Raw genomic sequence first — 13,849 nt, 5'->3', positions numbered from 1 at the left:
CTCCCTCCCTCTACTTCCCTTCAACCCTTTCCCCCCTCCTTTCCTCTCCCTCTCGCTTCGCCCCCTCCCTCCCTCAATCCCTTCAACGCCTCTTCTCCTCCATCTCCACCCTCCCCCTCCCTTACCACCTCCTCCTCCCCTACCACCTCCTCCTCCTACCACCCCCCTCCTCCCCTACCACCCCCCCTGAAAAAACAAATTCAATTACCTCTACACTTTGCTTTACAACAGTCCCGTAAAAAATAATCCATACGGGACGTGCCGATCTTAAGTAAACTATAGACAACTGATAAACAAACAAAAAACATAAACAACACAACATGTAAACAAACTGAATAACTGAGGGAGGCTGTTTACAAGATCTGTCAGTAATGTCACTTGTGTTTACTTTGCTGTGTGTGGTATTGACTCTGCCAGGTGAAGAATACTTGATGTTTGTGTATTAAACTCTCTTGTGGAGTATTGTGTCTGATAAGATTGACTACCGTTTTGAACTAATGTATTTGCGTGTGTGTATATTGTTAGTAAATAAGTACATTTGTTGTGGTGAATCTACATAAATATACACCTGTATGCTTGTATATATCGTATGGGTTGTATGTGTATCGGTAGAGTATTTAGAACGTTTATAGATCAATATATATCATCTAGGCTATACCTGGACTCACCTGTAGGCCTATATGGCAACTCAGGTGTGAGAGGACTTACCTGCATAGCTTATAAAACCAAGAGGGGTGATGGGAGGGGGGAAGGGGGGTTGAAGGGCAGGGGGGGCAAGAAAACCCTCACCAGCATTTCACATTCACGTTTACGAACCACAAGAAAATAGCATTGGTGAAGGTGAGGCGGATCTATAGTGTTTAAGACTTAATGATAGAACAGGTTACAGCAGGGCGGGGGGTCATGATTTGGTGCCACGCTGTACAAACACACCTACAGACAGACATACACCTCATTATACACAGTTAAAGGTGGGATTTGTGTTGGGGGGGGGTGTGTATGTGTGGGTGTAGATGGAGGTGAGGTGGGTGTAGGGTGTGTGTGTGGGCGTGGTGAGGTTGTGTGTGGGTGTGCGAGGTTATGGGGTGTGGAGATGAAGTGGTGTGTGGAGGTATACTTGACGTGTGGGCGTGCGGGTTAGTGTCCTTGCAAACATGTGGGCGTGCGGGTTAGTGTCCTTGCTGGCATGTGGGCGTGCGGGTTAGTGTCCTTGCAAACAAAAGAGGCCCTGGGCGGATGTGTAGACTAGGCGTACGTGTGGGCGTATGAGTAGTGTAACACGACACAGATACACCGGACGTGGGTGGGTAGGGGGCTGAGGGGGGTGGGGCTATGTGGGGTCTAGTCCTTCCCTGAACAACATCCTCCTTAACTATGCCGCTTATGTTGCATTGACCAGACGGATACGACTAAGTACAGTACACTGATGTCCGTATATGCGTCCTTTGCTGTAGAGATCGGCCTTGTCCTCTCTCTCTCTCTCTCTCTTCCAGTTCCATGTCCTAAATGCTACAACGAATTGAATTAAATTGAATGGGATGGAAAGTTACGCCAGGCACTTCTGATTGCTTGTGTGGCCGCTGATACTGGCCTTAGAATTGAGAGGTGTGTGTGTGTGTGTGTGTGTGTGTGTGTGTGTGTGTGTGTGTGTGTGTGTGTGTGTGTGTGTGTGTGTGTGTGTGTGTGTGTGTGTGTGTGTGTGTGTGTGTGTGCGTGCGTGCGTGTGTGTGCGTGCGTGTGTGCGTGTGTGTGTGTGTGTGTGTGTGTATTCATTGCTTACCATAGGGGTGACCCGACCACAACGATACTTTGTTCCGCCAGGCAGTATCGAGTTTCCATAGACGTAGGGGAGGACTGGCGAGGGTATACGAGCCCCTTTGGTGTGTGTGTGTGTGTGTGTGTGTGTTTATTTGGTCAGCTTAATACGGATAATGAGCGAGCTTAATACGGATAATGAGCGAACTACCTGATGATTAGATAACCTGACCTAACCTAAACTAACCTAACCTAACCTAAACTAACCTAACCTAACATGACATAACCTTACCTAACCTGACCTAACCTAACCTAACCTAACCACGGATAATTAGTACCATCTCAGTGTTATTTGAGGAGCCATGATAAAGTTCACTACCCCACCCCACACCCCCACCCCCACCCCACCCACCTGCCACCCACCCACCCACCCACCAGAATCCCGTGTCACTAGTGTTGGTCTGTAACTTCCGGTTTGGGCAATTAAGAAGACACAGAGTAGCCTACGCCCATAGTTCTTATGTGTTATTTGTGGTTGACTGTAGTGGGCGTGGAGGGGCGTAGATGGGCGTGGATGGGCGTGCTACTTGCAATATACACGCCAAGTCCCTGTGAACCTATGTAAATCTCACACTGATTAGGTCATCCTTCACCTGTTATTGTTATAGGTAAAAGAGTCTTAACTACCAATTAAACTCATAAACACCTGTTAATTAGGGTCGTTATGGGGTTTAATTGATAGTTCTATTGATGGGTGTTGGTCAGGCAGGATTATGGGGGAATATTATCCTGGATTTATAGTGTCGATGGGTGGAGGGGGGGGGGGTATTTGTGCTTCCTCTGTGAACGGAACTAGTGTGTGGTTGACTGGTGTGAATCATGTGCTAAGAGGTGTATGTTATGTGCTATGTTGTGTGTTATGTAGTGTGTTATGTTGTGTGTTATGTTGGTTGAGCACTACTACTATTATAGCAACAACAATAACAACAACAACAACAACAACATCCACCACCACAATAACAACCACCACCACCACAACAACCACCACCACAACAACCACCACAACAACAACCACCACAACAACCACCACCACCACAACAACCACCACCACAACAACCACCATCACCACAACAACAACAAACTATGAACAAGAACATATGTATAATATTTTCTCTACCTTGGAAATCTCTCATCACTTTCTACACTTACCTTTCACTACTTTCTCTACTTTCTCCTATTATTTCTTTCCCTCCTCTTCCTTTCTTCACTTTTTGGACGTTTCTCTACCCCTTCATTCGTAAACAGAAGATAAAAACGAATAAAATTAAGATAAACAAAAGATTGAACCAATATTTAATTCATTAAAATATATAATTATCCTGAATTATGTTTTAATCATCGTTATTAAATTCACAATAACTAAATAATTGATAATAATCATTCCGAAAGTAAAATTGGATAAAGATGGGAATTAGAGAGAAGATATTAAATCTGGACATAAGAATAACATTAGGGAGGACACAAGGGCGGTAATCCCATGATGTTTCTGTTTGGTGGGTGTTTGGTGGGGGTGCAGTGAGGGTGTTGTTGATGTGAGGGGGCCGGGGGCATGGGGTGAAGGGGGAGGAGGAGAAGGAGGAGAAGGAATGGAGATAGAAGAGAACCAGGAGATATATTTATGTATAAAGGGAATGAGCGAAGGAGAAGGAAGGAAGGAAGAAGGAGAAGAAGACAAGGAAATACATGAAACAAATAATGACAGAAAATAATTAAGACAAACACATTAACGTAGACGCTTATAAGTCATTTGTGGTGGGAGGGTCGCGTGCTGCAGACTGTCACCTGCCTTAGAACACCCTGGTTATGGTCATTAAACACCTGTACACGGTTAACACAGCGAGACACATGCTAGCAGGACCACGAGGAGGACCCAGAATATGACCCTTAGTTAGGTTAAGTCAGGTCATGTGCTTGTAGAAATAGGTTAAATTTGGTATCAATACTCGTATCTTGCGCTAGTCAGGCCGCACCTCCATTATGCGGTTCAGTTCTGGTGCCCTTATTATAGAATGGATATCAATTTACTGGAGTCGGTGCAGCGAAGAATGACGAAAATGATTCCGGGACTTAGAAACCTTCCATATCAAGATAGATTAAAGAAACTTAACTTGCATTCCTTAGAAAGACGAAGAGTGCGGGGAGATATGATAGAAGTATTTAAGTGGGTGAAAGGAATCAATAAAGGAGATATAGATAAAGTTTTTATAATATCCGAGCAGGATAGGACTCGTAGCAACGGACTTAAGTTGGATAAGTTTAGGTTTATGGGAGAGATAGGAAGGAACTGGTTCACAAATAGGGTGGTGGACGAGTGGAACAAGCTTAGCAACTTTGTAGTAAGTGTTAGAACGCTGGAAAGTTTCAAAAGGAGGCTAGATAGATTCATGGATGATAGAGAGTGGTAGTAACTCTCGACAGGAGCTTCCACGAACAGACCAACCGGCCTATTGTAGACTCCTTATTTTCATTTGTTCTTATGTTAACTATCATAAAACAGGAACCTAACCTAACCTAACGTAACCTTTCAGAACCTTTCAGAACCTTTCAGAACCTTCCTCCGATTATGTCATGACGTGAATGTGTGTTGAAAGGAACGTGAGGGATTATTATATCACTTTCACAAGGTGGGGGTGTCAGTGAGTGCCACCACCCGTAGGAGGAGGAGAAGAAAAGGGAGGAAGGGAAAGATGAGGAGGAGGAAGAAGAGGAGGGGGAGAAGGAGAAGAAAGTGGAGGAGGAATAAGATCTCTCCCACAAAGTAGTCACGCACGCTGTGGTCTGGAGTACCTCACCCCTCTCCCCTTCCTCCCTCACCCCTTCCTCACCCACCCCTCCTCAGCCACTCCTCCCCCACCCCTCACCTCCTCCCTCCTTCTTGGTCACACCTCGTGGTCAACTGCCGATCAGGGAAGCGTTTAGGTCAACACAGAGGCGTGATGGCTGTATAGGACCTCACCTGGAGCGTCAATATTGGTCCTCTGGTTGTTAGTGGCGCTGATTTGCTCTCTGTAAGGGGAGGGGCGTGGGGGAGGGAGCGAGGGAGGGAGGGAGTTTCGTATTTTTGTGAATGGAAGAGAAGGAGTGAATGTTCTCCTCTGTGTATATTCTGGTGATTGTTGTTGTTGTTGTTGTTGTTGGTGGTGGAGGGAATGATTAACCCGGACTAAAGGAGTATTGTGAGAAGGGAGGAGTGAGCTGTTTGTGCCTATAAATATTGGCATTGAGGATCACTTATATGGGTCCCAAGTCCAACCTAACCTAACCTAACCTAACCTAACCTAACCCAACGTAACCTAACCCAACCTAACCTAACCTAACCCAACCTAACCTAACCCAACCTAACCTAACCTAACCCAACCTAACCTAACCCAACCTAACCTAACCTAACCATACCATCAAGATAGGGGCACAGTCCTAATAGACCCCAATCCAAATGCCGATTATGGTTAGATTAGCTCCGGGTTATATAGTATTGGGGCCTAATTAACTTTCAGCCGAACCCATTCTTCTCTCCTACACCCCACAGCAGCGCCCATGACCTGGTTATTGACTGTGTGGGCGGGGCGGGGGCGGGGCGGGGGCGGGGGCGGGGCGTGAACGGGGCGGAAAAACTACATCGTATTTAATAAACATCAAATAGGATACCGTAATAGGAAATAGGTTGCGGTGAGGGTAGCCAGCGGACCGAGGAGGGATGGTGAGTGTGTGTGGGTCAGCGGCTCCCAGGTGTGGAAACTGAGTCAAGTGTGCAAGCAGTGGGCAGGTGTTTGGCCGTGAATACCTGTACCTAAGTTACCTGTACACCTGGTTAATTACTGCGGTGGATTAGTTTAGGGGAAGTAGTGACAGTTGGGTAGTTAGTCATCATCATCATCATCATCATCATCATACTGCTAAAGGATGATAATGCTAGCAATGATAAGGATGACAATTATAAAGTGTACGTCAACAAGATGTGAGAGTCAAGTTTAAACACACACACACGTACACTCACGTACAGGCGCCTACACATAAACAATCTCTCTCTCTCTCTCTCTCTCTCTCTCTCTCTCTCTCTCTCTCTCTCTCTCTCGTTACGTCACGTTTCTTCCGGGTTCTCTCTTCCTTCCCTCCCTCACACCCAATTTCACTGTTCACTGTTTTATTCACTTCCTTCTGCTGGCGTTCCTTTCACCAGGTAACCTCAGGTGAACTAGATTAAATAGTGGCTGGATTTTGATGTTAAGTGAGGAGCTTATTACTACTACTACTACTATTACTACTATTACTATTACTACTACTACTACTACTACTACTACTACTACTACTACTTTTTTTTTTTTTTTTTTTTTTTTTTTTTTTTTTTTTTTTTTTTTTTTAAACGTGGCCTCCAGCCTCCCCCAATAGCCACACCTTCGCCACCATTTATTTACCTTAATATTAAATATCCTAATACATAAGAAGCTATCCTATCTGTGTTAAATTAGTTGAGCCGCAGATCCATGCGGCATTCCGTGACTGTAGCCTCATAGTCAATATCTGCAGCGGTTGTCGGAGTAGGGGCAGAAGCTCTCGTTCCCCTGAGGCAGAGCAAAGCCGACCGAAGGAGAGAGAAGGACAGTCGACATCTCATCCCGAGGCTGTGACACTTAACTTCTGGGCTGCTGCTTCTGTTCGGAGATCAGCTCCTGCCGAGGTCTGCGTAGAAACATCGCACTTGGCCTCCCACCCAGAGGTTTTGTGAACACTAGAGGAGTGAAGCTGCCTTGATCAACATTTTGAATTCTCTCCCCATATGCCCTTCTCTTGTCGTTCTCGTTCCTCCTATGTGCAGCATCGAGAGCTAGGTTACGGTGACAAACGGCCATGGGATCAAAAATCCTGATGTCGAAGAAGGCTCGCTGTCCCCGCGTCCAGAATCCTCGAGCACTGACGTCCACACGGGCTTCGTTAGATGTGTTTGAAGTCCTGTGTTGGAGGATCTCGCCATCCAGTGGAAGGAGGGTCGGTTCTACCATGACGTCCCGGCAGGTTTCCTTCAACATATTTGCTGTGAGATCCCTTACCTCGTCATGCCTCATGCATATGAAGCCCCCCTTCTTGCAAACCATGGCGTGATCGCCATCATAGGAATAGCCACACACGCATTGGGAGGGCAAACCATCTACTGGCCAACCGTACCTTAGAGCAATGGCATCTGTAAATTCTTGTTTGTTAAGGCTGAAACCATTTGCCCTTATCGGTAACGTAGTTAACGTTCGAGGCGCCCACCTCCTGCGCTATGGCTTTTTTTGTCAGATTTTCCGGAACCTGCAGCAATAGTTGCTGCAACATGTCATTTTTTAGTGCTGCCGATCACTACTTTTTTTTAAACGTGGCCTCCAGCCTCCCCCAATAGCCACACCTACTACTACTACTATTACTACTACTACTATTACTACTACTACTACTACTACTAGCCACTGTTTAATATCGTACACCTGTAGTTACCTGGTGAAAGGAGGGCCAGCATATTAAGTGACTCAAACAGTGAACAGTGAATTTGGGTGTGTGAGAAGGTGGTGATGGTGAGGTGTGGTGGTGAGATGGATAATGGTGAAAGCGTGGATGGTGGCGGTAATGGTGAAGAAAAAAAGTGAGGAGTAATGGTGATAAGGGTGTGTATGGTGATGATGCGAATGGTGACGACCGCTGAAAATGGTGAATGAAATCGATATCACCGGTGATTTACATGAATGGTGATATGAATGGTGAGCGAGGCCGTGATTAGTGATGATGTCAATGGTGATAATAACGAACACTTAACGATATAAATGATTACATTAATGACTATTGAGGAAGTAATTCGTTCATTCCCGCTGGCAGTGATATCAAACTAATACAGTGAAAAAGACGACTTAGAGTAACGAATATTATAGAGAGTTATAACATTTTTATCAAGGGAGGGAGGTGGTGTAATGAGTCTAGGGGGGAGGGACCTGAGAATCACCCCCTAAACCCCCCTCCCCCCACTAACTAGAGGGGGGGGGGGAAGAACTCCATTTTTTTTTACGCAATGGCAAATCTTTCCTTTCCCCCTCCGATGTTGTCACGAGAAAGTGTTTGTGTGTCTTTAGGTTAGGTTGAGCGTTACTGTAGGTGGAAGGTAGGAGAATGTTCGTTTGGCGTTTTCATGTGTGGAAAGGAACGCCAGACGCTGTTGATCGCTAGCGCTGGTGTTGCTGTAATGTAAAATCGTCGGGAATCGTTCGAGTGTGTGTGTGTGTGTGTGTGTGTGTGTGTGTGTGTGTGTGTGTGTCCATCAGTCTATACATACGTGAAGAACAATGCCAGACGGTGTTACTTGTTTCGTGTTACTTGTTTCGTGTTCCATGTTTCGTGTTCCATGTTCCTTGTTCCGTATTTCTTGTATTATGTTCCGTGTTCTTTCCGTGCTCCTTGTTTCGAGTTCCTTGTTCCGTGTTCCTTATTACGTGTTCCGTTTCCCGCGTTCCTTCTACTGTATTGGAGGAACCGTAACTAGGACTGTGTTGTGTTGTCGGTAAATCACTCTCTCTCTCTCTCTCTCTCTCTCTCTCTCTCTCTCTGTTTACTTCCTCCTTCTTAGTGTGTTCAGTCGTGGGTGTCGTCGCCTCTTGTCCTCCCTCCTCTCCTCTCTCTCCCTCCCCTCTCCCCTCACCACCTGGTTCCCTACATCAACCACGAGCGTATATATAAAAACATCCACCATCCACTTCCTATAGGTTGGTCTACGCATTTTTACGCCAACTGTCTTAACACCTAGTATATCAAGGCCAATCAGCTAGCGTATACCTGTCGTTACACCTCAGCGTATACAGTAGGTGTAGACTCCTGACGAGGGTGTGGCTCTCACTTAAGTCCCTCAGACACACGGGAGGTAAGACTCACACACACACTTAAGATCAATCATCGGGTGATTATCGGGGTCCTGTACGCTGACTGCTGGGAGGAGGAAGAGGAGGAGGAGGGAAGAGGAAGAGGAAGAGGAGGAAGAGGAGAGGGGGTGGAGAAGAGGAGAGGGGGTGGAGAAGAGTCAACGCTCAGGCTTAACACACACACACATACGTGCACACACACACGCGCGCACACACACACACGTGCACACACACACACACACACACGTGCACACACACGTCCACACACACACACACACACACACACAACATTATAATTACCACGTGCCGGGACTCGAACCCCCTGTACTTACTTACCTACCTGCAGGCTTCGAGTCTCGATACCAGGTGGTCGTAACTACAGTCATCTCAGGATAAAAAAAACTGCATCGTGTTTTTATTTATTTTTATTTTATTATTATTATTATTATTATTATTATTATTATTATTATTATTATTATTATTATTATTATTATTATTATTATTATTATTATTATTATTATTATGTTGCTCGGTGACGTCATGAGTTGATCAGTGACGTCATGAGTAATTCCTTGCTGTACTGTATACATAACGAACGGACAGAGAAACATACACCTACAAATTTCATACAAGAATTGAGTGTATATGTGTAGTGTGTATAAGTTTGTGTTGCAAGAGTGTTGGTCAGTTGTTGCACAGTGCACTTGTTCAGAATGTGAATCGTGGTCAGTCGAGAAACATCGGCTCTTGCACACTCTATAGCGAAATGAAACACGATTACAGTCAGTGTTGTAACTCGGTCGCCTAACCTAACCTAACCCTAACAGGTGAGGCTCAGAGCTTCACTGTGACGGCCGTAACAGGTGAGGCTCAGAGTTTCACTGTGACGGCCGTAACAGGTGAGGCTCAGAACTTCACTGTGACGGCCGTAACAGGTGAGGCTCAGAGCTTCACTGTGACGGCCGTAACAGGTGAGGCTCTGAGCTTCACTGTGACGGCCGTAACAGGTGAGGCTCAGAGCTTCACTGTGACGGCCGTAACAGGTGAGGCTCAGAGCTTCACTGTGACGGCCGTAACAGGTGAGGCTCTGAGCTTCACTGTGACGGCGTAACAGGTGAGGCTCAGAGCTTCACTGTGACGGCCGTTACAGGTGAGGCTCTGAGCTTCACTGTGACGGCCGTAACAGGTGAGGCTCAGAGCTTCACTGTGACGGCCTAACAGGTGAGGCTCAGAGCTTCACTGTGAAGGCCGTAACAGGTGAGGCTCAGAGCTTCACTGTGACGGCCGTAACAGGTGAGGCTCTGAGCTTCACTGTGACGGCCTAACAGGTGAGGCTCAGAGCTTCACTGTGACGGCCGTAACAGGTGAGGCTCAGAGCTTCACTGTGACGCCCGTAACCTCAGTAACAGGTGAGGCTCAGAGCTTCACTGTGACGGCCGTAACAGGTGAGGCTCTGAGCTTCACTGTGACGGCCGTAACAGGTGAGGCTCAGAGCTTCACTGTGACGGCCGTAACAGGTGAGGCTCAGAGCTTCACTGTGACGGCCGTAACAGGTGAGGCTCTGAGCTTCACTGTGACGGCGTAACAGGTGAGGCTCAGAGCTTCACTGTGACGGCCGTTACAGGTGAGGCTCTGAGCTTCACTGTGACGGCCGTAACAGGTGAGGCTCAGAGCTTCACTGTGACGGCCTAACAGGTGAGGCTCAGAGCTTCACTGTGAAGGCCGTAACAGGTGAGGCTCAGAGCTTCACTGTGACGGCCGTAACAGGTGAGGCTCTGAGCTTCACTGTGACGGCCTAACAGGTGAGGCTCAGAGCTTCACTGTGACGGCCGTAACAGGTGAGGCTCAGAGCTTCACTGTGACGCCCGTAACAGGTGAGGCTCAGAGCTTCACTGTGACGGCCGTAACAGGTGAGGCTCAGAGCTTCACTGTGACGGCCGTAACAGGTGAGGCTCTGAGCTTCACTGTGACGGCCGTAACAGATAAAAAAATAAACAATATCTGTCTATTTACTAACTTGAACGGGGTCACGTTAATAAATCGTCTATATTACTGTCAATCTGTCCAATTCTCTATTTATCTATCTCTCTCTTATCAGTCTATCTATCTATCTATTTCTGTCAGTTTATCGATTTATGTGTCTATTTGTCCTGTCTATCCATTTGTTGGGTTTTATTTATCTATCTGTTGGGTGTGTTGGTCTCTCTCTCTCTCTCTCTCTCTCTCTCTCTCTCTCTCTCTCTCTCTCTCTCTCTCTCTCTCTCTCTCTCTCTCTGTCTCTCTCTCTCTCTCTCTCTCTCTCTCTCTCTCTCTCTCTCTCTCTCTGTCTCTCTCTCTGTCTCTCTCTCTCTCTCTCTCTCTCTCTCTCTCTCTCTCTCTCTCTCTCTCTCTCTCTCTCTCTCATTGTGCTCGTACAGTGATTAAATTTTACCGGACAACGACAGGAAGTTTATCATATAGACACATTGAAGGTAGTGCAGTCACCGTTACCACCTCCCCCACCCACGCCCCCCACGCCTTCCCACGCCTTCCCCCGCCTTCCCCTCCCCTGCGCTGCGACCCACAACGTTACACGGTCCACTCTATAACTATGGGGAGCGCGCGCACCAACACACACACACACACACATAAGGACTCCCACCTCTTTAATTCTGAACAGGACCAACCCACCCCTCCCCCTTAACTAACCCCTTTGGACAGAACCCACCACCCCATTCTAGGAGGGACTGTGGAGAGAGGGGGGGCGGGGGTGTGGGGGGTCAGGTGAGGGGGGGTAGCGGAAGTAGGGTGCACGGTGCCAATTGGTCACACTTCCTAAATCATGTTCAGGTATTGAGTAATATTTTTGTTTTTTTCTTTACCTTGCGAGAGAGGTGGTGTGTGTGTGTGTGTGTGTGTGTCATAAGGGAACGTTTTTAAAGTATACGTTATATATATTCCCTTAAATAACTTCTTTTTTTATTCTTCTAAGTTTTTGTGTATCACTGTAAAACGTTTTTCTAATAAGGGTTTATAGTCATCAACGATATATTTATACTATGAGTCAAAGTTCAATGTGGTTTTCTATACACAGGGAAGAGAAACATTATTAATACAGCCAATATGTAAAACACAAGGGACTGTTTTTGTCAGCTGATAATGGCATCTCTCGACAACCATCACCACGAACATCATCATTCCGTCCTTGTGTCTTCATCTCACCACTATGATGCCCCCGGAGGCCTGCCGGAGGACGTGGAGGCTCTGGCCAAGATAGTGCCATCATCAGAACAGGGCCTCAGTGTGCTGTTTCTCTCTGGCAGTCCACCTCGCGGCCCTACACCCAGTCCTGACTATGACCTCGACTCCCAACCGGGGTATTTTAGTAGTGCCAGTGACCTTTCCCTGGATGCCACGAACACTTGCGTCAGTACCTTGATGGTGAATGCTAGTGACACTTGTGGTTCTGGCATAACTCCCGAGAGGAAAGGTAGAAACACCTGCGTTATACCGGTGACACACACAGCGGAGGGTGTTGTTGGCGGTGGTGATGATGGTGAGGGACGTGATGACCCTGTGATGGTGAGAAGCGACGTGGGGTGTGATGGTGGTCAGCGGGGGAGGGCAGCTCGGTGTTGCATCATATCAGTGGTCAGTAACAAGGAAGTGGAGGACGAGGAGGAGGAGGAAGATTACGAAATGGAAGGAAGAAGATTGAGTGAAAGTACAAATGGTAGGAAGGATCACACGTGTAAGCCAAGTTCGCTCATCAGTCAGGAACCAAGTGCCAGAATAGTTCTCAAGGGGTCGATTGCCTTTACACATGACGGTGTGGGTAGTGAAGGGGACGTCCACGCACCGTATGCAGACTGTTACTCGATACCAGCCATAGACCAAAGAAAATATACGGAAGAGTCGCGTAGAAGTGCCCTTGTTGACACTTCCGGAGACGACAGGACCCGGATGTTGACCTGTGCTGGTGGTTCTTATGTGGAAAGTTATCTCCCAGAGGCTCCTCCCAGACAACGACGCTCTAGAACGCGAATGTCCAGCGACTCTGCCATCTACGTGGGCGGCGACAGCGAGGAACAGCAGAGTGGCAATGAGGACCTACTTGACGGAGGGCAGTGTAGCACCAGCCTCTTCATCACCTTCGGGTATGGCCAACAGGAGGACGATGAAGGGTTTCCAATTCTCTCTGATCCAGCGGACACCGAGGATGACAGTGTCTTTGCCGGCGACGTCCAGGAGAGTCGCCATAAGTCTTCTGTCCTTAGCGAGGTCTACCGCACTACACCCTGTAGGAGACGATACTCCGCCAGCGACTTCATCAGGGACACGATATTAACACCGCTGGACAAATCGAACACCAACGCCCCCTCACAGACGAAACGCGCCCCATCCCCAACCTACGTCAACGTGCCCCTGAAACAACCAAAGGCCTCCAACACCACACAGTCCTCCCGAAGAGAGTCCCCGAAAACCAAAACGAAAAGAGAATCGAAAAAATCGGTCGCCAGTACGAAGGAAAGTGAAAAGCGATTAGTAAACATTGAGTTCATCACCCGAGAGTTGCCGCCTGATGAGCAACTATCCGCGACTCCTGTTCCGCCTCCCAGAACCAAATCCCCGACGAAGAACCGAGCTCGTAGTTCCAGCCCGCGGAAGAGAAGTGACACCCCGAGGAACTTCGCCAACCCGAGGAGATCCAGGTCCTGCTGCCTCCACTACCGCGAGAGCCACCGCCGTCAGGAGTACCTACAGGAGAATGGGATAAGTCCTAAGTCTCTCCTGGACTCCTTCTTCGAGAGTGGCATGACGGAGGAGGACCAGGGATCACTGCCATGGGACTTCAAGGACTGTACTCTGTATCAGGTGAGTGTTGAGGTTACGTTGGTGCTCTCTCTCTCTCTCTCTCTCTCTCTCTCTCTCTCTCTCTCTCTCTCTCTCTCTGTCTCCTCTCTCTCTGTCTCTCTGTCTCTCTCTCTCTCTCTCTCTCTCTCTCTCTCTCTCTCTCTCTCTCTCTCTCTCTCTCTCTCTCTCTCTCTCTCTCTCTGTTTCTCTCTCTCTCTCTCTCTCCTCTCTCTCTCTCTCTCTCCTCTCTTTCTCTCTCTCTCTCTCTCTCTCTCTCTCTCTCTCTCTCTGTCTCTCTCTCTCTCTCTCTCTCTCTTTCAGGTCAA

The 13,849-nt window shown here is 47.6% G+C and overlaps 1 protein-coding gene across 1 annotated transcript in view; it reads left to right on the top strand.

The window, feature by feature from the left end:
• LOC121858986 overlaps window positions 1–13,849 on the top strand; it is a 78,773-nt gene that overhangs the window by 58,601 nt on the left and 6,323 nt on the right. The window contains exons 4-8 of the mRNA XM_042355641.1: window positions 9,367–9,472; window positions 9,590–9,769; window positions 10,019–10,243; window positions 10,493–10,665; window positions 11,823–13,544. Coding sequence (XP_042211575.1) covers window positions 9,367–9,472; window positions 9,590–9,769; window positions 10,019–10,243; window positions 10,493–10,665; window positions 11,823–13,544 — 2,406 coding nt within the window. The remainder of the gene's footprint in view (window positions 1–9,366; window positions 9,473–9,589; window positions 9,770–10,018; window positions 10,244–10,492; window positions 10,666–11,822; window positions 13,545–13,849) is intronic.

This window comes from Homarus americanus, unplaced genomic scaffold (genome assembly GCF_018991925.1).
Source record: "Homarus americanus isolate GMGI-L3 unplaced genomic scaffold, GMGI_Hamer_2.0 scaffold55805, whole genome shotgun sequence".
Lineage (NCBI taxonomy): Eukaryota > Metazoa > Arthropoda > Malacostraca > Decapoda > Nephropidae > Homarus > Homarus americanus.
This window is presented reverse-complemented; position numbering and strand designations above follow the sequence as displayed.